The following is a 25,469-nucleotide window of genomic DNA, read 5'->3' as shown; positions in this document are numbered from 1 at the left end:
ATTTTTTTTCATTTCCAGCAAGATAAACTTGAAAGCCTTTTTTGAAATTCTTCCCTATGAGGTGTTTGCTTTGTATATAATCTTCGATCACTTCATTTGGCTTTCTATATTTTAGGGAACATTTTAAATATATAATATATATTATTCTACTTACTAATAACATTTAGACATCATAAGTTCTTTATGTCTTAACTGTTGATTCCATAGCTAGTTTCAGCTTATACGCTACATATATTTTCTCTGGTGAAGGCCATGCTGCAAGCTACCAAGGTGGAGCCAGGATTCCCCACAGAATACAGTCTACATCTGTAGGTCAGACTGTGGGAGCTCAGCTACTGATCTTACATGTGGCCTATCTCCTCCATTACCTAACACTTGAAATACCAACGCTGATGTCCTGAAATATAGGAGCACTCACGGTCAAATAAAACCTAGGAATACATATTTTATGGTAATGAAACATGTTAAGTTTATATTTTTTGTGTTTCATAGTGTCAATGAAAAAATCATTACTGCATAAAGACAGAAGAGAAAAATAAATTGATGACCAATAGATGCTACAGTGGTTGCTCTACATATATACGTATTTGGACTTGGACATGGCAATGGACAATTTCCTACTGGCACAGCACTGGAAGATTGCAAAATTGGCAGAAAGAGGTGGTGAAAAGCAATGTTGGGGCAAAACGTAGCTATGGAAGTACCACAGCCCAGAACCAAAAAAAGGTAGGAGGTGTTTGTGGCAGCCTCCTTTAACCTAAAAGCATAGGATGCCAGTTTTCCTCTCAAAGACAGCAATAAGCTGAGATGGAGGTGAGGGGGGGTTGAAGAGCAGCAAATAACAATTTAAAGGGGTACACATCGCTTAGTGGAAGAAGAGTATAAGAATGGAATAGGATGGGTATGATGCCATTAGGAGTATATTTCAACTGAACGCAGGACAATCACTGGTGCACAGTGTGTGTTGGTAACCGCCAAGCAAAAATTCATAGATGCTTAATAAAGGAGCCAAAACTATCAATGTGTGTGATCCCCTTTTTATGGTAATTTTGAAATTATTTTAAAATATCACATTTCACTATATATTATTTAAATGCAATTTTGAAAAAGATGTCGCAATATTTTCATCATATATTTGTAAATGTGTTATTTCAAAAATGGAGGAAAAAGTGTTTGTACAGTGTTAACACATGGACACAGAGTTTTCACATTTCGAAGGTGATACAAACTTATAAAAAGTTGTAAACCTTTTTTTTTTTTTTTTTTTTTTATTCAGTTCAGTTTCCTTTAAGGAAAACAGGCTGCATTTAAAAAATAAATATTTAAAAAGCTATCACAGACATGGTAGTCTGCTGACTACAACAGGTCACTATCCTTGAGGTGACCATTTATTGTGGTGAGTCATAATTTATGACCTACCTCATGAATACTGATAAGTTAAGTCAGACTTGGACTCACTACTGCTTGGAATTCTGTGAACCTCGCTGTTAGTATATATGTGTGGGTTTACAAAATTTAACACTGGTTGCAAAACTACAGGTTGCACTTTGAGACCAGTATTTTGTGACCAGTGTTTTGTACATTGGGCCTCAGACAACGATTCGAGAAGTATAAAATAAATTTAGAATAATACTGAAGAAAGCGTGTTTAAATAGAGGTTTCTTGTCATTATGCTCTGGTCATTACAACTATAGCTATGTCACGGCTTTTCTCATGGGTTGCATCAGATGAAACATAGAAAAGAGAGATAAATAAATTGGAAGGACATATATGCACTTACAAATTAATGGCTGCCAAGACTGCTGATAAAGGAGAATACTTACTTTCTGGGAAAGCTTTGGAGTAGCTAAGGAATGATAGCACAAAGAAAATGGCACACAGAAGGTCTGCTCTGCCAACAATTCCTGCGACCTTGAAGACAAAAAGAAGTAAATTCATTACTGGCACACGCAATAAGTAAACAAAAATCAAAACAGGTACTGCTAAATGATGATGGGGTGGAAATAAAAAATCTCCGACAGCACTTTGACAGTAATCGACATCATGTAGACTTGAGGACTGGATTCCTATAGTTACAGACATAGACGACATTTAGGGGTCGCACCTGCGACCCCTGGCTTGCCCATTGCGACCCCTGGCACTGTCTTTGCGATCCCTGGCCTCAGAGGTGGCAAATTCACTGCCAGAAACACACTGGCTGCTGGTCCTAATGGACGTTAGTTGGAGCTCCACTCTCTTTGTTTTCTGTCAATTTTTTAAAACGCTAATAGTGAATAATAATATATTATTCACCATTAGTATAATACAAATGGAGTACGATTGGCTGGAGTATGTACTTCCGTGGCACTTGAGGTGAGTAAAAAATGCTTTTAAAGTTATGTTGTATGCATGCTTGTGGGTGACTGTGTTTATGTGAAGGAGAGTGTATGCAAGTGTGAATCTGTGTGCATCTGTAAACATGTGAGTGAATGAAAGTGGAAGTTAAAGGGCGTGTGATGTCACTTCCGCTACCCCTGGCATTTAGGTGAATTGACATCCATGGTTACAGATCCTTACCATACAGTCAAGGCCGATATAATACATGAGATATAAACAGTTCTAGACAAATGAATATTCTAATTTAAGTAAAGTCATGCCACTATGGGTACATACTATGGATTATATTGCAGAATGGATATGCTCATAATAGCATCATTCTGAAACCATAGGGAGATTATCTGAGTAAACCGAGACATACGTTGATATACGTTTGACAATGAACTCACGTTTGCTCAGTTAGTATCCAGTTACATTTTGTGAATTCCATGAGAACCAGAAATGTTTACTCGCGCCCAGTGAAGAAGAAGTCTTGTTGGCTTTATTAAGATCTTTGGCTTCAATCATTCATTCCGACACAATACCATTCTAGTTTCTTTAAATTGATAACGTTACTCACCCGAAGAGAGTTGGGGATTCTGTTTAATATATTTTCCACAATTTGTATTTCTCTCTCACAGATTTGGTTACCTCTTCACCCCACTGCCTATCTATACGTCTATCATCAGTATCGCTGTCATCGTATTTCCATCTACATCTAGTTCCCTGCTTTCAACTACAGGTTTAGGCCAAAACTGGTATGTATGGGTATGTTCTCCATAAACTAATTGTGGAATAAGCACTGTGGCAAATGATAGAATAAATAACACGAGATCACAGAGATTAAACATTAGTGCCAACGTATTTCTTATGCAGCATGAGCTATGATAAATTTGGAAAAAAAAAATTATTGGGTGCTAAGCACTTAATGTCATTTTGGCTTTCATGAGAGGTCCTGTTCTGGTGCTTGTCTATTAACATCTGAATAACCTTTCCTTGAGAGAATGAGTGTAAATCCTTTAAATCATGTATGCTTTTCATTCACAAAGCACTTTTACGATCAAGGCTAGAAAAGGTACAAATATATCCTTTACTAAAAAGGTCAAGGAAGCTAGCACCCACATAACTTTGAGGGCAAACCTCTCTGTGTTCCAAACTCTCGTTTCTGGGAAACCCAATTGAAAAAGCAGTTGTATCCCAACTATCCTCTCACTTATCTAGTCCGTGGTAACTTACTTTCACCATTGAATTGTAGCACTGAGATGCAGTAGCTTTCACCCCAGCGATGTTTTACAGGGTACATCAAGGAGATTTTCTTTCATTTTGGTGACAACAATAAGAACGGATGACTTAGCTTCAAAATGTTTCAGAGCATTCATTTTCAACAGGTCTCAACGTTTAAAGCTCAAGTCTTCCAGATCATATTCGCTACATATACTTTGTAATATTACCCAAGAAACCTTCAAATCACTGATAATACTGACCATACACACTGAACAATAAAACCATGTTACCAGGTGTGCTTATCTCGACTTATGAAGTTGCCAAATGATTCTATAGAAGATGTGCAACTCAAATGGCCTCTGAAAGACGTTAAAATTTCTTGAAATGCTTAAATCTTGGATGATTTTGTTCCATCTTAAATGTAACTCAAGGAATACAGAATTCTACCTTCCACATGGAATAAGACTTGCACATTTCAATCACATCTAAAGTACCCAATACCTTCTATCTCCCAAGCCTCACTATCACTGGCAAAATCCTTAGCGTCCAACACGGAGTTTTGTTTGCAGTAAAGGAGAACGGGTGGAGAAGGAAGAGCATTGTGGATGGTTGTCACTGTAGTGCGAAGAGCAGGCCGGGTGGTGCAGGCTGTCATTTGCTGTAGCACGAACAGCTAGTTGGGCATCACAGACGGTCATTGCTGGAGCTTTCTGTTGGCAGTCACTGCAATTTGTCGTTGTTGTACCATGAAGTGCAGATCTTGGCTTGCTGGTGGTCGCTGAAGTGCAAACAGTCAGGTTCACATAGCTTTGCTTGGTGTTCGTCGTGGGCTGCAGAACCTTGGCACAAGCTGACTCTTCATGGCCGCGAAGAGTCCAAAACGACAGGATTTCACCTTCTTTCATGGGAAGAGCTCCGATGTCAATCAGGGGGTCAAGGATCTCAGAAACTCACTCCAGCAGAGACCAGCAGGGTCCAGGCAGGTCCTCAACTGTCATTTTTGACTCCTGAGAATAAATGTTTGGTTAATGTTGAAGTATAGAGAAGTTTGAGATGCAGTTTCTTTTTACCCACTCATTACCAAGGTCCCACATTTAGTGTCTTAAGAGCTGCAGAGGCTTTATAAAATTTAAAATACTCTCTGCACCTCCATACATGAGAGCTAGCAAAATGGAGCAGCAAGTGGGGTAGGTGTAGGAATAAGACAGGTCCTGTGCAGCAAGTCAGCTAAGCAGTTGGAGGAAGGCCTCTGACGCTTGTTGTGTCCATGCACCTCAGACAAGGAGGTCAGCAAACTGACCCTTGGAGTCAGCCAGGTTAGCCTGGGATGAAGAAAGCAAGTCCAGTCTTCCTTCTCAGAGTGAAAGGGAGTTCTCAAGCAGCAGGCAACGACCTCTGGAAGTAGCAACCCTGTCCTCAGGGGGGCAGGGCAGTTGTTTTTCTGTAATGTACACAGCCTCAGCAGTGTACTGCACAATGGCGCTTGAGGTCAAATATTTATACCTGGTGCCAGCCTTTGAAGTGGGTGATTCCCTATACTACCATCACATTTGGTTCCTTTAGCGTTCTTCTCTTTCCCCGTCAAGGCTGCAAGAAGTCCTGGGTGACAAAAGACTAGTGCCAGGATCCCTTGTGCATGCTGGAAGCAAGCCCTTTGAAGTGTAAGTGAGGCTAGTGGGGCAAGCCACATTCTGTCCCCAGCCATTCTGGCAGGATCACCTATTCAGCCCAAACCTAGTCCCTTTTTGTGTCACTGTCTAGAGGGAATACACAAACCCCAACAGCAAAGCCATTCACAGTCATGTAACTCAGGACACTGGCAGAAGGCACAAACAGCTTGGACAAAAAATGCTAACTTTCTAAAAGTGGCATGTTCAGAAATGTGACTTAAAATCTGACTTTACCATTAAAGAGGAATTTAAATTATAATTAATTTAGTGTAAACACTATATTTCTATCTGTGTCCAATCGAAAGTTATCACTTAGTAAATGTAATAAGGTAACCCAGTCTTAGTCAATGGGAGAGACAGGACTTACAACACTGAAAAGCAACTTTAGGAGTTTTTCATTGCCAGGACATGTACAACGTAAGTATGTCATACTTTTTAAATACAATGCACCCTGCCCTATGAGCCTACCTTAATGGTAAAATATGTATTAAAAGGGAAGTTTAGGCCTGGCAAAAGGTTTATTTTTCAGGGTAGAAATGGAAGTTTGCAACTGCACTACAGGTTGCAGTAGCAGGCCTGAGGCATGTTTTGAAAAGCTACTTTAGTGGGTGGTACCATGAGTGCTGCAGGCCCACTAGTAGCATTTAATAAACAGGTCCTGGATACATGCAGTTTAATTTAATAGGGACGTACAAGTGAATAAAATGTGCCAATTAGGTGTAAGCCAATTTTACCATGTTTGAAAGAGAAAGCAGAAGCACTTTAGAGTAAATTTAGGAATAATGCAGTATAAGTAGGGGTAATTGTAGGATCAAGATTGGTTAACTATAGAAGGAAGATCAGGAATAAGATTTACACTAAGAATAAGTAAGGGTAAGTAGGAATAAGTATGTATAAGTAGATGAGTAGGTGTAAATGTGTAGGAGTAACAGAGTATAGGGCTAAACAGCAGAAGGTAGAAGTGACTAGTCGTAGGAATTAAAGGACGTGTAAACCTAAGTCAGAGCAGGTAAGAGCAGCACTAGGCATAACTAGAAGTGTAGGAGTATAAATACGTATGAGTAGGTCTAAACAGTAACATCGCACACAGGTTTATGGCATTTCCTGTGACTGCTCGTTGTGCTCATTACTGATTACATTTGAAATGCTAGTACAGTTGAATGTTATGAACGTATTAGTAGATGCTAAGATTAATTCAAGCATTACATCCATTACCTTTTTTGTACAATTCAGGGTGACGCCCTAAGTGTGACAGGGATGCTTAGATGTGAGCCCAATGCTCAGTGTGCCACTGATACCAAGCTGAACCTGAATGACAAGCCCCAGTGAGGTTGGACTGTTCCTACTGAAGCACAGTCAAGACTGATTTGCATATGGCTGTCTTCAAAATGAGGGGGCATGGTGTGCAAAATAATGATGGACTGGGATGTGGTACAGAGCAATTACCAGTGGAAGAGATTAATTCAAGGATTCCATCCATCGCTATTTTGCATACTTTAGTGCAACAGGTTTGTCCAGGCATGGATACTGTGCCAACTGTGTCACTGAAACCAAGCTGCACCTGACTGATAATCCCCATTCAGGGCAAAACCGGTCTTGGGTTGCTTGTGTTCTGTTTCAGACAGAACCTGGGCTGGCAGTTCTGGCTGGACTGTTCCTACTGAAGCAAGGTTAAGACTGATTTACCTATTGATGGGTCCAAACTGGGGTAGCATGGTGTGCAAAAATAACAATGGACTGTACACTGCCTTAAGTAATTACCAGTGGCTGAGATCAATTAAAGCACCCCATCCATCACTTTCTTGTATACTTCAGAATGTTTTCAAAACAGCTGATGGAACATTGCTAAATTGCTGTCTTGAAAATAGTATTACTGCACCTTGTTCACCATACTCCTGCGCTGCACTGTACAACTGCATTGCAAATCAGTGGGATGGACTTAGGGTTATTGGAATGGACTGGGAGTAACCTGGCTGGACTGGGGTGTCTCTAAGCTGGACTGGCAGCAAGAGTTGTCACTTATCCAGAATGGAAGATAATGAGTAGAGGGAGTTTCTGGGTGAAAAAGGAGGTGGGGGCATGGGACACAGTGGGTCAAAGTGAAAGCCACAGAGTCAGGCCAGGAAATCATGTCTGTGCATAACAGGATCATTTGGATGAGAAGGTGTTCACTGGAGTGAATTAGCAGTCACTGGGGTGTGTGCCGTGATGGTGGCAGGTTATGATCATCCTTGTTGAAGTGCGACTTAGTGACCCAGTAGGAGTATCACTGGGCTGGGCTATGGGTTCAGGTGAGCTGCCCTGCTCCTTTTTTTTGTCTGCAGCGTTTGCATACAAGGAGATCCCAGCTGGTGGGCCAGTGCACAGCTCGCAACTAAAAACTCAGTGTCAAGGCAGAAGGCATATTTCCCAAACCTCCTTTACACTCGGAAAAATGAAATGATGGAGGCCTGGGAAACATGTGCAATTAGTGAACATGCTTCACACCACTTTCTGGACAACTGATGTGTGAGACCAGTCACAGATGGCAGTCAGTGCACATGCAGCTTCCTTGATGTCTCAACCCTTCTTCACCAGCATCAGCTCACTCAGCACACATTTTGCAATTGTGAACTGATCACGTATCAACAGATGCCCCGACATACGCCACCAAACATCAACACACACCATCAGATAGAGACCAACATAAAAAGAAATAGAATTCCCTTAATAATATGGTAGAAGGGATGATAAAATTGACTACTGCGAGGGGGGCGTAGCCGGCAAGATGGCCGACCAGTAGCACTAGAGGAGTGCTCTCGGCCCCGGTTTCTGCATCCTGCACGATCCTGCCACCCTGGGCCCCCGCAGACCCGGCAGAGGGGTCCTGGAGGTCCCTGGGGCAGAGAGGAGGACGCGAGGAGGAACAAAAAAACGGAGGAAAACGCTGCGGGGAAGCGCTTTTGGAGAGCGCCTGACCCCAAGATGGCGACCACGATCGTGAGCCAAAAATCAGTCTAAGTCGAATGATTGAGGCGGTGGAGCGGCACGGCCTAGGAGGGAGCGACCCTGTCTGGGGGAGGGGAGGGCCTTTATGGTGTGGACTCAGTTGTGCTTTGGCGCCGCACCCCCTCCTCGCCCCATCTCCCCTCCCCATGAACAGAGTGCACGGAGTTGGAGGTGGGCCCTCCCACTGGCCTGGAGGCCCATCAAGGCGAATTGGACGCAACAAGGTGTAGTTTGTTGGCCTGCTGAGGTGGGCGCCTGGGCTGCATGAGACTTGCAGAGCTGCGCTGGACTTACAAAGGTAGTTGGGGCCTGTCACTGGACTAGTTTTGGGGAAGTGCCCCCCCCTGCAGCGGTGTTCTGATTGGGTGGCCCTGTATTGCCCGGCTCCTGGAGTGCGGGACTGGCTGGTTGTGGGACGGCTATATTGAGCCAAGTACGACACCTGCGCTGCTTCTGCCTGTGCCAGCATTCACTCTGCAGTGGTTCTATGAGGGTGAGGTAGTTAGAGACCGAGCGGTGGTGCGTGGTGAGGGTACGGAGTTCGACCGCTTGCACTGCGCCTGGAAGGGTGGTGCACGCCATTAGGCAAATTCATTGGTAGCAGGAGCTCCATCAGGTGTGCACCATGGGCAAGGACAGAGCGAATAAGGGTCCGCAGCAAACGCGGATGGACCAATACACAGCGCAGAGTTGAGACGCAAGTCTGCAAAAAGATCCCCCTGGCCCCTTGGAGAAAGGAGCGGAGCCCACCAGGGCGCAAATCCTGACTGCTATTGAGTCATCTAGTCGAACAACGCAAACTCAGATTGCGGCCATAGCGGAAGATGTCAACCTACTGAGAACCGATTTGAGGGTAGTGGCAGAACAATAGGTGGCCACTGAGCAACAACTGACATGTATGCAGTTAGATATGAACCCACTGAAGGCCTCGGTGGCCGTCCTCGAAGCTAAAACGCACAATTTGGAAACGCAGGTCTAGGATGCGGAGGGTAGGTCGAGACGTTGTAAGCTCCCTATAGTGGGCTTCCCTGAAGGTGTAGAGGGGCGAATGTTGAGGCCTTCCTAGAAGACTGGATCCGCAAATCGTTGCCTCATGCCCTCTTTTCGGCCGTCTTTGTGGTGGAGCGTGCACACAGGGCCTTAGCACTGCCGCCGGGAGCCCCTCCACGAACGATCATAGCCAAGATCCTTAACTATAGATACCGCAACGTAATTTTGCAGGAGGTGCGCAAACATGGAGACCCTACATTTGAGAATCACACCATCCGCTTTTTTCCTGACTACACCAGGGTGGTGCAGCTCCAAAGACAGTCATACGCTGGTGTCAAACGTAAGCTATTAGAACTGGGCTATACTTATATGTTGTTGTATCCAGCAAAGTTGAACGTTCTCCAAGCGGGCCGCTCACATTTCTTTCAGTCTCCTGAAGCAGCGTGGGACTGGTTGCAGCGGAATGATGGGACAGGAAGGCCAGAATCCCTGCATGGGGAGAGTGGCGGGAGGCCCAGAGGTACAGCGGAAGTGTATACTGCAGCACGCAGAAATACCAGACGCCATCGTGCCAGCTGTGGAAGCCGTGTGATTATTCGCTCAGATGGTATTTTGAGTCTTCAGCGTAGGAGACAGGAGTGTGAGGAAGCTAAACTGTTGGTCCAAACTGTCATGTCGGAGGAGTCCTCGCGTTCCGGGTCACCCCTGTGTCATGGGTGGATTGTCTCCAGAAGCAGAAAATGAGGACACCTGAATGATCCACTGGACCTCCTGTTGTGGTTAGAGTCAAGTACTTTGGTTCTGGGCTGATGTTCGGGGTCTTCCCTCTGTTGGCTCTCCTCTCACCCTCTGACCCTCTCTCTCTCCTATCTACTGCAGTCTTTTGGTGCTGGGGGGACGGGGATCCGGGTTGGTGACTGGTCTGGGGCCGTGGCAGAGTGGTAGGCCAGTGATACCCCCCTGTTAACTTTTTGGGAACAGTGTGTGTGCAGACCGGACGATTGGTGTGTGTGTTGGGAGTGTTGAAGCGTAGTCCGGACCTGAATCTGGCTATTGAGTGGGAACGACAACTGTTCCCCACTTCTGGGCTCTAGAAGAGATAGCGGGGTACACACACGCAATTGGGCAGACACTAGTTGTGGGAGGTGTTTACCCGGGGTGGGATGGGGGAGTTTTATGCGAGTTCTAGTTGGAATTGGCATTCTGTTTTTGACACTGTGAGCACTGTGGGCACTATCCCATTGAGAGGAAATCGACTTATCGGGTTGTGCGTGCACCGTGCTGGGGGGCGGTGTTGGGGGGCTGCATGTGGGTGGGAGGGAGTGTCGGGAACTGTAGAGGGGCAGGTGGAGTGGAACAGAATATGGTGGGTACCCTGACATGCATAGTTACATGGAATGTTAGAGGATTGAATCCCTTTGTGAAGCGCTACAGAGAGCATACATATCTTAGGCGGCTTGGCGTACATATTGCTCTCCTACAAAAGACTCATTTGGTAGAAAATGAAGCGCAAAAAGTGCAGAAAAAAGTGGAGGGGGCAGCTTTATTCGGCAACCTATTTCTCCTACGCTAGGGGGTTTCTATTTGGGCTGCCCCTGGGACTCCCTTTACGTTAAGAAGTCTAAAAGCAGAAGTGCAGGGCCGATACATATTCTTACACAGCGTATTAGATAGCCGAGAGCTCTGCCTTTTGAATATTGATGCCCCTAACACTGATGATGCGGGTTTGGATCATCAGCTCTAACATGAATTAATATCTTACACTGGGATACCCATTCTGTGGGCTGGAGATTTTAATTGTGTCCCAGACGGAGCACTAGATAGGGACCCGCCAAAGATGAACGGTAAGTTGCATATGACTGACAAATTGCGGAACGTTATGAGGAATTTACACTTTGTAGATGTGTGGAAAGAAATGTGACCACACCTCTAAAATATTTTTGTGTTACACGCCCACTCATGAGGCTTACAGCTGCCCGGATAGATTTCTCCTTGCCAATGATGGATCACTTGACGTCCGCCAAGTTGTTTACCAGGTCTGGTTCTTATAGGACCATGCCCCTTTTCTTTTGAAATGTGAAACACACATACCCAAGCCTGCGATCCCTTTGTGGCGTCTGCGTCCTTACCTATTAGGCGATCCTGAATATAAACAAGATCTTCGGGGTGTGCTGGATGGATATTTTAGTGCAAATTGGGGTACGGCTACGACCCGAGGCATAGAATGGGAGGACCTGAAAGTAGTTATCAGAGGGTAGAGCCTTAGAAAAACATATGGTATCGGGAAGCGCCTGGACCGGGAGCTCAGCAGGAAGACGTATTCGCAGCCTTACAGCAGCAAGTAGATAATGGTGCCGCGTCGGAGTCGGATTGTCTTGAGGTGTGTAGCAGACTTGTGGACCTCTGGGACAGACTGGATAATTATGTCCCCCAGAATTATAGGCAGCGGCTGTTTCGGGAGAAAGACCGCACGGGCGGATGTTGGCTTGGCTCCTCCAGTGGGAGCGTCCCATTCCCATCATCCAGATACTCCAAGGTTCTTCTGGGGAAAAGATTTTAGGACAGCTATGGGTAAATTCACTCCTGCGAGAGCACTTGCGGAATATTTATACCTCACCACGGAGTGTGGGTGTGACCCAGACACAAGAGTACTTGGATGGTCTCTGGATGCCTTGCCTTACGGAAGACCAGATGGAGGAATTGGAGGGGGAGGTGTCTTTGGATGACCTAGTGGAGGCGTTGGGAGGTATGGCGTCCAGGAAAGTGCCTGGTCCTGACGGACTACCAGTCAAATTTAACCGAACCTATTCTGCCGTGATTCTTCTGTGACTGTTGGAAATACTTCATGAGGCGCGTAGCGAGGGTCTTCTCCTGGAGAATATGCGGAATGCATTGATAGTCATGCTACCGAAACCTGGGAAGGTGGCTGACGACCCGGGCTCCTATAGACCGTTGTCCATGCTAAATGTTGATGTTAAATTATTAGCTAAATATTTGGCCTCTCGTTTGAGTCGAGTGGTGACACATTTAGTACATGAGATCAATGCGGATTTATACAGGGGAGGGGGACTCATGAATATAAGGTGCTTATCACATATACTACACGAGATTCGTGACTCTAAGTTTCCCGCAGCTCTGGTGGCTCTGGATATGGAGAAAGCATTTGACACCTTATCCTGGGAATACTTATGGGAAGTGTTGCACAGGATGGGCATAGGCCCCATCTTTCTGTCCTGGGTGTGTCTTTTCTTATACAGCGCCTCGGGCAGGAGGGGGTACGGAGGCAATAGTGTCAGAGTCCTTTACTATCGGACGAGGCACACGGCAGGGGTGCCCCTTGTCGCCACTGCTGTTCGCGTTGGCTATGGAGCCTCTGGCCACACAACTACGGTCTGGGATGGATAGGTGGGGCATCCGTGTGGGAACAAGAACGCATATAATATCACTGTATGCAGATGATGCCCTGGTGTACGTCACAGACCCAGAGCGATCAATCCCCCTCTTGTTTGGTATGATGGACATTTTTGGGCAGATGTCGGGCCTCCGAGTTAATCTGCACAAAACCGTGTTATTCCCGATGGCAGGTCTGTCGACGATGGCAGCGTCAAAGTTACCCCGATTGGACCTGTCCTGGGAGACTGAGTTTCATATTTAGGCATTCAGGTGATGCACTCCCCACAGTTGCAATTTACTTTAAACATGGGAAGAATACTGGAGGGCCTCCGTGCCTCTGTTCAATTCTGGACCTCTCTCCCATTATCGGTTATGGGTAGAATCGCACTTAGTAAATTGATCGTCCTTCCTCGGTGCCTGTATGTTATGCAGAATTCACTCTGTGGGCTCCCTCTTTCGCTATTCCAGCAGCTGGACAAACTGCTATTATCCCTAGTGTGGGCGGGCAAAAGATGTAGAGTCCGCATGGAAAACTTGAAGTTAGACCTGGTTAGTGGGGGGTCTGGGACTGCCAGACCTATATTTATATTACCTAGCTGGGTTACTACAGTATGCAGTCCGGTGGTGTGAGGATACCCCCAATTGGGAAAAGGATTTATTAGCTGGCTCTGTCTGTGTGGAGCGCCTCCCGCTTATACTAATGAGTGGCTCTGGGGTTCCGCAGGGTGCCCCCCCTACTTGGTGGAACAGGTATCGAGAGCTTGGGAGAGTGCGGTTGTGCGGGTTCTTATGCAGGGCCTCGTACGCGCACCTGCTTCCATTTTGGTGGATCCGACCCTTTGTCAAGGCTGCTGAGGTGATGGATTTTGAAAGTGGCATGCAGGGGGTTGTAATAACGTGGGTGACATCACAATGGCACATTCATTACGAGGGAAGAGGCAGAGTCCCTGTTTGGAGTGGGTCAGGGGCAGTTCCTACAAGATGCAAACAAATCGCAGACGGCCACAGAGATTTGGATTTCCTGTCTGGAGGAGCCGGCTGAATTGCACCTCCTGGTGACACTTATTGATCCCGGAGGTGACCGTGGTCTTCTGTCCCAAACCTATAAAGCTCTCAAGGGTGGCAGGCTAACCGGCATGCAGGGGATCAGGGGCTACTGGGAAGCTGATCTGGGAATGGCACTCACGGATGGGGAATGGAATAGAGCTTGTTCTCTGGTGCGGGATGTGACTAGCAGTTCTAGATTTAAGCTGACACACTTCTATTACTTGCATAGTGCATACCTGACACGTCAACGTTTGCACAGAATATTCCCCTCAAGACCTGACAGCTCTGGCCGCAGTGGAGCGCGTCAGCTTCGTTTGATCACATAGCATGGGTCTATGGCTCTGTCCAACCCTTTTGGCGTCAAGTAGTGAAGACACTGACGGAGGTGATGGCTGTGCGAGTGCAGGTAACGATGAAACACTGCCTGCTGGGCCTGCTCCCCATCCCTAGAAAAAGTAGAAAAATGGCATATAGATCTGCACAGCCGGGGCTTATTTTGGCAAAAGGGCGCATTACGATCTGTTGGGCTAGCCCACACCACCCGTTATAGGGGCATAGCTGTGAGTTTTGGTGTTTTATGGTGGGTGTGCTCCCACTGTTGGCTTTTAGTGTGGGGGTCGTCATGAGTGGGCCCTCCACCTCACCTTAGTCCCCGACTTGTTTATGGGCTGTTGTTCAGTTGCCCCCCCGGGGTGGCCCCTCGGCCGCGTGTGCATGATGCCTTCGATGTCGGATGGACATTCGTTACACTATCTTCTGATCTGTCGGTGCTTACTCTAATCACAGTGTTCTGTTTGATAGTTAATGTATTGAAATGTACTGCACTGAATTTGTAGGGGTTGGCGCCGCTAATTGATGTGCTTGCTGAGTTTGTGGTGGTTGGGTCGACCTAGTCTATTACCATTAATGTTTTATTTCTCTATGCTTGCTAGGTTAAAGCACAATGTGTAGACTATGGTTTGGGTCTCAACCCTGATATTGCAATTGGCCGTGCGGCTGGACTGTAATTTCCCCCTAAAAGTAATCTGCTATAATGTATTGCATAGTTATATGTGTTGCTTTCTATGCATAAATAAACAATAACAAAATAAAAACTATTAACTACTGCAACATCATAAAATCGAAACAGAACAGAATTTCCCAAGTTAAGGTACTATCACCTACCTTCCTACCCCACTGACACAACCTTAACTCTCCTTCCTTCATACAGTTAGTAACATAAAATATATTTTCACACACCAAATAACAGTGCACAATGTTCAATGTCATTAATTAAATTTAAACCAATTACACATTAATGGAATCTTAATTGTAAAGCATGTCAATACAGTACCCCAAGTGATATCAAACAATGGCATGTAATTACCTATTATATCAGGAATTTCATCTACTCTAATTACATGTGGATGGATACTAAGTTCTAAACCACAAATGCATAGAACACCGACCGACTTATGACTATAACACAACAACAAATAATGTCCTCAATGTTAGACACTTCAAATACCAACACGTGTCCTCTAGGTCTCAAGTAATATTTCAATCCAGTGTCACTCCAGCTATTTACCGTCAAAATAATACAAATGTTTACACATTTTTAAGCATTCTCACTAATTCACATCTCATTTCAACCTTTCACAAGTAATCACAGAGCTGGAGAAAGGCTGAGTTGGTAAGCCAGGCTGAGAAATTAGGTGATGATAGTAACTCAACTTAGGGTTTTATGTTCATTATTTAGGACTGGTGTTAGCCAAGACCTTTTGATTTTACTGAAATTATACTTATGGTGATGATATACTTAAAAAGGCTTTCAGTCCACTATCTTCATCCATTGGTCTGTTGTGTCATTCACATTGTGCTTCCACCCACAGTAGCATGGAGAAGTGGGGCACCCGACCCTTGCGCTCCAGGGACCACCACTTCCCAGGGCTATATTTAAATTGTGTGGCCAGAGACCCGGGGACCACCACCTCCCTAGGGCTTTTGGCTATATTAATACGGGGCTGGCACGGCCCCCTGCAGCCCCAGGGAGTACCACCTCCCAGGGACTATATTTAAATAGGGTACGGGAGGTCACGCCCCCTCCAACCTCTGGGACCATCACCTCTCCGGGGCTTTAAATATTTAAACCGCAGGGGGGCAACTGCCCCCCGCTACTCCTGGTACCACCACCTTCCCAGGGCATTAATTAGATACAGTGCAGGGGGCTGCGTTGCCCCGCACAGACCTGGGGGCCACCACCTCCCCAGGACAAATAGTACATAATATAAAGGGGGTCCATTTTTGACCATCAAGCACAGGAGCCCCCACCTCCCTGGTGCTATCACGTTGGAGTGGAGAAGCGCTCAAGGAGCCACTGATGGCCCTGCGGATCGTCAACTCCCATTGCTGGCTCCTGCTATTTCCCGGGGTGCCCACCCTGGGACATATCTCTTTGCTGTGGCTGCAGCCAAGTCACAGCAAACACTCAGCTTCTCAACAGAGGAACCTATCAAACAGGTCCCCCTGTCAAAAAGCGGAGTTTTCATCTCTGTTCAGCTTTGCTCCAGCAACCTCGGAGCTGCTCCCTTGTTGCTAGAGCAATGGAACCGCAGGAGAAGCCTTGAGGACCCCTGCACCGTCCCAGTTTGCCTGTAAAGGACTAAACATAATTTTCAAAAATGGGAGGGACCAAGGGGATGGTTTTGAGGCTCCCACCAAAGTCCCAAATAGCCCGTAAAGGGCCACCAAAAAATGTAAAAAATAATTAAAAGGGGTGGGATCGCGGGGGAGGCCTTGAGGCTCCCACTGCAGTCCCAGATAGCGCCTAAAGGGAAAAGAAAATAATAATTTAATTTTTGTTTAAATATATATATATATAAACCTAACGGTGAAGGTAACAGACCTCAACGCAGAGCAGCCTCACTGACCTGGTCAGTGAACTGCTCTGCCTCCGCATAGCTCCAACTGCAAGTGGAAGCCCTTCCTGACTCGAACTCTGAGCTCTTTCAGAAGTTCGAGGCCCTCCTCCACCCGCAGGCTTCTGCCTTCACCTCATTCCTGGTGCCTAATAGGAGAGCTCTGCTCGTCTGCTGGGCTGCCCTAAGCCTCTTTCTTTTTTCTCCTCCTTTCCTTTTTGTGTACTGTTGGGTGCTGTTTTTTGGTACTTCGGCGCTTTCCTCCTTCTATGCCTCTTTCCCTTTTTTCTTTAGTGTGCTGTTCAGTGTCTTTTTCTCTTTCTGTGCTCTTTTCCTTGTTTTTCCCCTTACTCCTCTCATTTTCTCTCTCTCCCTCGCATTCTCCCCGCAACTGCTGCCCCTGCGGCCCTGCCCCTCTCCTCTCTCACATTCTCCCCACCACTGTGCCTGCCCCTCTTTTTCATGCCGTTACCACTCCCGCCTCCCAGCTGTCCTCTCCTCCCACCCCCCCACTTAATGGCGGCCACTGCATAGTAGACAGAGCAACCCCACAGACCTGGTCATTAAAGTGCTCTGCCTACAGATAGCCCCACCTGCAAGTGGAAGCCCTCTCTAACGCAAACTCTGACCTTTGTCAGAAGTTCGAGACCCTTCTCCACCCGCAGGCTTCAGCCTGCGCCTCATCCTTGGTGCCTAGCAGGAGAGCTCTGCTCTTCTGCTGGGCTTCCCTCTGACTCTTTCTTTTTTCTCCTCCTTATCTTTTTGTGTGCTGTTTTTGGTGCCTTCTGCCTTGGTGCTTTCCTCCTTCTCTGCCTCTTTCTCTTTTTTCTTTAGTGTGCTGTTCTGTGCGTTTTTCTCTTTCTGTGCTCTTTTTCTTGTTTTTCCCCTTCACGCCTCTTATTCTTTCTCTCTCTCTTCTCTCGCATACTCCGTGCCGCTGCTGCCCCTGTGGCCCTGCCACCCACCCCCTTTTTTGCGCCGCTCCCACCTCCCAGCTGTCCTGTCCTCCCACCCCCCCCCACTTAATGGCGGCCACTGCATAGTAGATAGAGCAACCCCACAGACCTGGTCATTGAAGTGCTCTGCCTCCACAAAGCTCCACCTGAAAGTGGAAGCCCTCCCTAACTCAAACTCTGACCTTTGTCAGAAGTTCGAGGCCCTTCTCCACCCGCAGGCTTCAGCCTGCGCCTCATTCCTGGTGCCTAGCAGGAAAGCTCTGCTCTTCTGCTGGGCTTCCCTCTGCCTCTTTCTTTTTTCTCCTCCTTTTCTTTTTGTGTGCTGTTTTTTGGGGCCTTCTGCGTTGGCGCTTTCCTCCTTCTCTGCCTCTTTCCCTTTTTTCTTTAGTGTGCTGTTCTGTGCATTTTTCTCTTTCTGTGCTCTTTTTCTTGTTTTTCCCCTTCACGCCTCTTATTCTTTCTCTCTCGCCTCTCTCGCATACTCCGTGCCGCTGCAGCCCCTGCGGCCCTGCCACCCACCCCCTTTTTCGCGCCGCTCCCGCCTCCCAGCTGTCCTGTCCTCCCCCCTCCCTATTTAAAGGCGGCCGCTGCACCGCTCAAGGTGCACCTAAGCCTGTCTGCGCCCATCCGCAACCCAACCGCGACCAGCACCAGGGTCTCTGGACCTCTCAACCACCACCGCTACACACTAGCAGCACTCATTGAACTCAACCCAGGACACAACATCAACTGCAAGCAGGCATCTCCAAGAAACACCAAGGGACCCCTTCACCTGTCGCCACTGCAAATTCACCAGCCTCCATCACTCAATCTCACCCCCGAGGACCCACAAAGCAGAACAGAGCCTCCGATATATCCTGATCAACACTTGCTCTATCCACAGGCACGTCATCGAATTATGGAACCTCATCGACACCACATTCCCGGATGTCGCCATCCTCACGGAAACATTGCTTAACCCCTTCTCCGCTCCAGACATCGCCATCGCCATCCCAGACGGCTACAAGATCATCCGCAGAAACCACACAAACTGCCCTGGGGGAGGCATCGCCATCGTGCACAAAGAGTCCCTACGCCTATCCACCAGCACCGAAGACTCCGCTCCACTTCCAGACAGGAATCAACCCTAACACCACTTTGCGGGGCACACTCATCTACAGGCCGCCGGGCTCCCGCCCTTCTTTCTGTGATACCATTGCTGACCTAGCCTCCACCCATGCTCTCACATCAAAGGACTGCATCCTACTGGGGGACCTCAACTTCCACCTGGAAAACCCAAACGACAACAACTCCACCACCGTGATCGAAAACCTTGCCAAGCTTGGACTCAAGCAACTCATCACCAGACCCACTCACTCGGCCGGTCACACTCTGGACCCCATTTTCTCCGCAGCAACCATGTCTCCGAAAGCCACACCACCGACCTCCAATGGACCGACCACCACTGCATTAATTTCACCTTCAATGGACCCATCGGTCGACTCCACACTCAACTTCCCTGCAAGAATTGGAACAAGGTAACTGAAGTCCAGCTCACCGCCAGTCTCAACACAACACCCTCCCAAGCTGACGACGACGCCAACTATGCCGCACACAACCTCCACGAATGGATCACTGACTGCGCGAACACCCTCGCCCCCCTCAAGACACCCCTCTACAGAAGCACAACCAAGAACGCAAACTGGTTGACCCCGCACTCAAAGAATCAAAACAAGCTTGCAGACGTCTACAGAGGAAGTGGTGCACCGACAAGACCCCCACAAATCACAAAACCTTCAAAAATGCTGTCGAACATCACCACCAGCTCATTAGGACCATCAAAAGACTCACCCTGCAACAAAGCATCAATAAAAACGCCCACAACAGCAAGCAATTTTTCACCGTCAAAGAGTTCACCAACCCCAACTCCACTGACATCCCCCGTCACAAGAACTCTGTGAAAACTTCGCCAAATACTTCCACTGCAAGATCACAGACATCTACAACATCTTTACCACCGAGGGCACCCCCACGACTCTCAACACCAGCCCATTAACGGAAGCGTCACTACACCCCTCCATCCTCCTCCGCTGGAACAACATCACCGACATCATGGCAACCATCCACTCAGGAGCTCCCACCAACCCTTGCCCTCACCACATCTTCAACAAAGCCAGCAACATCATCACACTCAAACTCTGGCATACCATCAAGCGCTCCTTTGAGACTGCCACCTTTCCCTGGGTTGGAAACATGCCGAGATCAAACCTCTACTGAAGAAACCCACCACCGACCCGACAGACCTCAAGAACTACCAGCCCATCTCCCTGCTCCCTTTTCTGGCCACAGTCATTGAGAAGGCAATCAACAATCAACTCACCGTCTTCCTGGAAAGCTCCTGGTACCCACATGCTATTCTATACTTAGAAATGACAGAATTGACAAAGTTGGGGGAGGTGTTGCAGTCATCTTTAGAAACTCCCTTCAACTTAAGGCTCTTCCTAACAGCTCCTTCCACACTTTTGAATGCCTATCTCTTGAGCTTCAATTGCACCACCGCGCACCTCTCAGATTCCATGTTATTTACCACCCACCTGGTAGCAGCCCTTCGTTTATGGAGGAACTCACGGACTGCATCAGCGACCAATACACGCAAAGTGACAATCAGATCTTCGTGGGTGACTTCAATGTCCATTGGGGCTCGCCTCAAGACACCTATGCGAATCTGCTGGCCACCTTCCTCTCTGCAAACGATCTTAGCCAACACTGCACAGAAACAACACACTCTAAAGGCTCAATCCTGGACCTTGTTATTTCTAAAGCAGGCTTGCTAACTATCGCTACCCCTATCCATGTAGACTGGTCAGACCACCTCCTCATCCCATTCTCTATTCACCTATCACACTCTATAACTCTTGGCCAGCCCAAGAGGGCTACTTCCTGGTTCCGTGACACTAAAAATATTGACCTCAGCACCCTCTGTGACTCTGCTTTGCTATCACTTCCAAGGCTAGACCCGGACCTAGATGTTAACGAACTCACCTCCCAATGCCTCACAGTCCTTGCAGTCGAAATCAATAATGTCGCTCCGCTCCAAAGCAAAAAGAAAAGGCCCACTCCCTCAGCACCTTGGTTCAACAAATCCCTCTATCAAGAAAGGAAGTTCCTAAGAGCCCTTGAGAAACAATGGAGACAAGCGCCCTCCACTGAAAATTTGGCCACTCTTCGTTTAGCAAGATCCAAGTACCACAAGCTCATCTTCCTTGGAAAAGCGTCGCACTACAAATCCCTCCTTGACTCAGCCAAAAATAGACCCAAAAAACTATTCGACCTCATCAAGAACCCAAACAGCTCTCACCCAACCTCCAAATTGGAAGATTCCACAAAGAAAGCAGCGGAATTCGCTGTATTCTTTGACGAAAAAGTAAAATCACTTGTAGATCAGGTCATTCATCCTACCCCTACAGAGGAGCGCAAATCCTTAACCATTTGGCAAAACTTTGACCCCATCTCCGGACGATGCTCTCCTTAAATGCATCCTCGATACAAAGCCCTCTAACCACTCTCTTGACCCCATCCGTAGTGCCATTGCCATTGACTTCTATACTAATTCTCTTTCCTATTGGACCACTCTGGTCAACCTCTCCCTCAGTCAAGGCTCCCTTCCTGTTTCCTTCAAAACTGGGCAGGTCACCCCTCTGCTTAAAAAACCCACTGCTGATGCGAACGACCTCAACAATTACCGTCCCATCACTAACCTACCCTTTCTTGCAAAAATCACAGAAAAATGTGTAGCGAAACAACTCTCTCGCCATATCAAGGAAAATGATCTTCTTGACAATTTCCAGTCCGGCTTCATTCAAAACTGCAGCACTGAAACAGCCCTGCTGCTAGTGATTGATGACGTGCTGCGGATACTCGATTCAGGGGAGTCGTGTCTTCTAATTCTTCTCGACCTTTCTGCAGCCTTTGACACTGTCAATCACAACACTCTCCTTAACACTCTTCAACAGAGAATGGGCATGGAGGGCACTGTGCTCAAATGGTTTGCCTCCTTCCTCTCTGATAGATCCCAAATGATCAAAATAGCGAACAGTCTTTCAGCTCCTTTAGCGGTCAGTCAAGGTGTTCCTCAAGGCTCCATACTTGCGCCCACACTGTTCAATCTCTATTTAGAACCGTTGGGAAATCTCCTGAGTAAATCCGGGATCCACTATCATCTATATGCGGATGACACTCAGATCTACCTCAAGGTGGCCTCCACTCACGATCTCTCCTTCCTTAGCTCTACTCTCGACTCCATTCAAAACTGGATGGTAACTCATCAACTGATCCTGAATCCCTCCAAAACAGAATTCCTCCTCCTCTCCTCCTCACTTTCTCATCCCCCAGTGCAAACATGGATGGATCAGATCAATCTAATGAACAATAAGCCCATCATTGTCGAGAGCGCAAAATCCCTTGGTGTCACTCTCGACAAAAAACTCAATCTACTCTCCCACATCGACTCCATTGCAAAGTCTGCTCGACACCAACTGCGCCTTCTTTGGGGGATTCGTTGCTTCTTCCCGGAGCATGACCTTAAAACCCTGGTCCAATCACTGGTTCTCTCCAGATTGGACTACTGCAACTCTCTTCTTACTGGCCTTCCCAAATCCCACCTTTCCCCCCTGAAGTCTATTCTCCATTCAGCAGCTCGTTTCATATATGGGGCCAAAAGAAGCGACCACATCACACCCATTTTATCCACCCTCTGTTGGCTTCCCATAGAGGCAAGATCTATCTACAAAACTGCATGTATCACCCACAAAGCCTTGCACTCCTCCTCCCCTCGCTACCTGGTGAATAAACTGAAACTCTCTGGGGGCTCCAGACCATCACGTAATGCAGAAAAGTTACTGCTTGAACCTCCCATTTTCAAGAAGGAAAGATCGATGGCCCAATCCTTTTCAGGCAACGAGGTGAGAATCTGGAACTCACTTCCGCCTCAGCTTCGGACCACCACCTCTTCCCAGGCCTTCAAAACTGACCTCAAAGCTCTCCTCCTTCAAAGACACTTCCAAATTTAATTCTAGTTCTCTGTTTCCTGAAGGAAGTCCTTCCATTATAGGAAATTCTGTTCTCCACGCCTATAGAAGTGCCTTCCCAGGGTGTTTTTGTGTTTTGAGTGTCTGCCATTTAGTGCAGTTTTATACCTCTACCTGTATTTTGTACTCTTTTGTATCTTGCACACGGCACCTTTCCTTTTACAACGTATCATTTGCTACCTCTTATATCTTGTTTATTTTTGATACATGCACACCGGCCACCACTGCCTCATGTAACGGAACTATTGTTTGAGTGTTTTGAGTGTCTACCATTTATTGCAATTTTTTTTACCTTTACTCGTACTTTATGTGCTCTTGTAACCTGCACACGTCACTTTTTCCTTTCGTAACGTATCGTTTGCTACCTCGTGGACTTTTTTGCTCTTGATACTTGCACAATTTTCACTATTGCCTCATGTAATGTAACGTTTGTTTTTGTAACAGGCTCACTTGTAATTCTTCTCCTCTTGTATCTCTACTTTGCCTATTGTGAAGCGCTCTGACACCCTCGGGTATAGTCCGCGCTATATAAAAACGCATTAAATAAAATAAAATAAATAAAATAAAATAAAGCAACAACATCCTGGACTCCTCTCAGTCAGATTTCAGAAGCAACCATAGCACCGAGACTGTCCTTCTCGCCGCCACAGACGACATCTGCACCCTCCTCGACCGAGGCGCGTCAGTCACCCTCATCCTCCTGGGCCTTTCTGCCGCCTTCGACACAGTCTCTCACAACACACTACCCACCCGCATCCACGAAGCCAGCATCCGTGACTCAGCACTGCAATGGCTCTCCTTGTTCCTCACCAGCAGAACACAGAGGGTCTCCCCCCCTTTCTCTCGGAAGCCTCCAAGATCAGCTTTGGCATCCCCCAAGGATTCTAGCAGAGTCCCACCCTCTTCAACCTCTACATGACCCCACTAGCCACCATCGTCAGAAGCCACACACTCAACATCGTGTCCTACGCCAACGAAACCCAACTGATAGTCTCCCTCACCAACAACCTAACCACCACCAAAAACAATTTCCACAAAGGAATGAAAGGAGTCGCCACCTGGATGAAAAATAGTTGCCTCAAACTGAACTTGGACAAAACAGAAGTCCTCATCCTTCGATCCACACCCTCCACCTGGAACAAGTCCTGCTGGCCCTATGCCCTCCGAAACGCCCCCACCTAGGCGTCATCTTAGACTCATCGCTCTCAATGGACCGACAGGTGAGCGCAGTCTCATCAGGTTGCTTCCCCACCCTATGCATGCTTCGAAAGATCGACAAGTGGATCCCCACCGAAGCCAGAAGGACAGTCACCCAGGCCCTTATCAGCAGCTGCCTCGACAACGGCAATGCTCTCTATGCCGGAACCACCGCCAAGACCCAAAAGACTACAAAGCATCCAGAACGCATCTGCCTGTCTCATCAAGAACTCCCCTCGACACAGCCCCACCTCCACCCTCCTAAGAGACCTACACTGGCTGCCTATTGACAAGAGAATACCCCTTCAAGCTCCTGACTTACGCCTGCAAGGCCCTACACGAAGCAGGACCAGCCAACATCAACCACAGACTCTCCTACATTCCCGCCAGACAACTCCGCTCTGCCGACCAGGCCCGCGCCAAGGTCCCCCGCATCTGGAAATCCACAGCCAGAGGAAGATCCTTCTCCCACATCGCCGCTAAGACCTGGAACACCCTCCCCATCCACCTCAGGCAATCTCCTACCCTGTCTCAGTTTAGGCAGGACCTCAAGACCTGGCTCTTCGACTGATCCTCATTACGCTCCCCACCTTCCCCAGCACATTGCGACCCTCACCAGTGAATAACTGTGCTCTACAAATCCCTGATTGATTGACCTTCACACTGACAGTTCAGGGTTCAACCCAAGGTGTATCCAGAGTCATTTTCCTCCTTTAATATTTTTCACCTGCAAATCTTTAAGGCTCATACTGAAAGATGATCTTACTATTTATAAATGAAAAATACATTCTTCTTTTCAAATTGTGCAGCAATATCTCACTCTAAGTATATCATGCATCCAAGTCTGAAAAACTATCGCTCTCCCTCACTCTCTCACTCTCTCTTTCAATCTCTTTCTCCCACTCACACACCCAATTAGACCCTCTCGCAGCCCCTCACACTCACTCACGCACCCACCCACTCACAGACCCACTCAAACCATCGTGCACCCACTCACAGCCCCACTCAGACCCTCACACAACCACTCTCAGACCAACTCACGCATCCACTCACACACCCACTCAGACTCTCACAGACACACTGACACCCTTATGCAGCCACTCACAGACCTGCACAGACACCGACGCCAAGGTGCTGTGTGCAGTGTGGGGTTGGGTGGTTAGGTGGGTTGGCTGTAGGGTCTGGCTGCAGGCCAAGCCTTGCAGGCAACTCTGCCATGCATGGGCGAAGGCCATGCACGGTGCAAGGTTGGGTGCTTATAGGGGGTGGCCTCAGGGCCCGGCCGAAGGCCATGTGCGGCGGTGGTTGGACTAACATATAGTAATAAAAATTACTATACGTTACCATAGAAATTCACTGAAAAAAACAAAGGTTACAGGGGTGTTAAAGTTAGGAAACAGAAATAAAAAACATAGCAATTCACTTCAAAACCAAAGGTTACAGGGACGTTATAGTTAGGCTCACATTTTAAACGGACAAAACCATAGAAATTCACCACTTTGAGTTAGGTAACAGACTTTCACACTGACAGTTCAGGGTTCGACTACAGGTGTATCCAGAGTCATTTAGTTAGAGTTTTCTGAAGTAACTATAACTCACGCACTTGCCATGCACTGCTAATTACCCCACAAATTACAACACTCATGACACCTTTGATAAGATCATTTATATCACTGTAATATTTGC

The 25,469-nt window shown here is 47.2% G+C and overlaps 1 protein-coding gene across 1 annotated transcript in view; it reads right to left on the bottom strand.

The window, feature by feature from the left end:
- Window positions 1-25,469, bottom strand: part of TMTC4 (transmembrane O-mannosyltransferase targeting cadherins 4) — a 446,521-nt gene that overhangs the window by 321,438 nt on the left and 99,614 nt on the right. The window contains exon 5 of the mRNA XM_069205065.1: window positions 1,824-1,911. Within this exon, the coding sequence (XP_069061166.1) occupies window positions 1,824-1,911 (88 nt within the window). The remainder of the gene's footprint in view (window positions 1-1,823; window positions 1,912-25,469) is intronic.

The sequence above is a fragment of the Pleurodeles waltl genome, chromosome 8, assembly GCF_031143425.1.
Source record: "Pleurodeles waltl isolate 20211129_DDA chromosome 8, aPleWal1.hap1.20221129, whole genome shotgun sequence".
NCBI classification, from domain to species: Eukaryota; Metazoa; Chordata; class Amphibia; order Caudata; family Salamandridae; genus Pleurodeles; species Pleurodeles waltl.
Note: the sequence above shows the minus strand (reverse complement) of the source record. Positions and strands in the feature narration are given on the sequence as shown.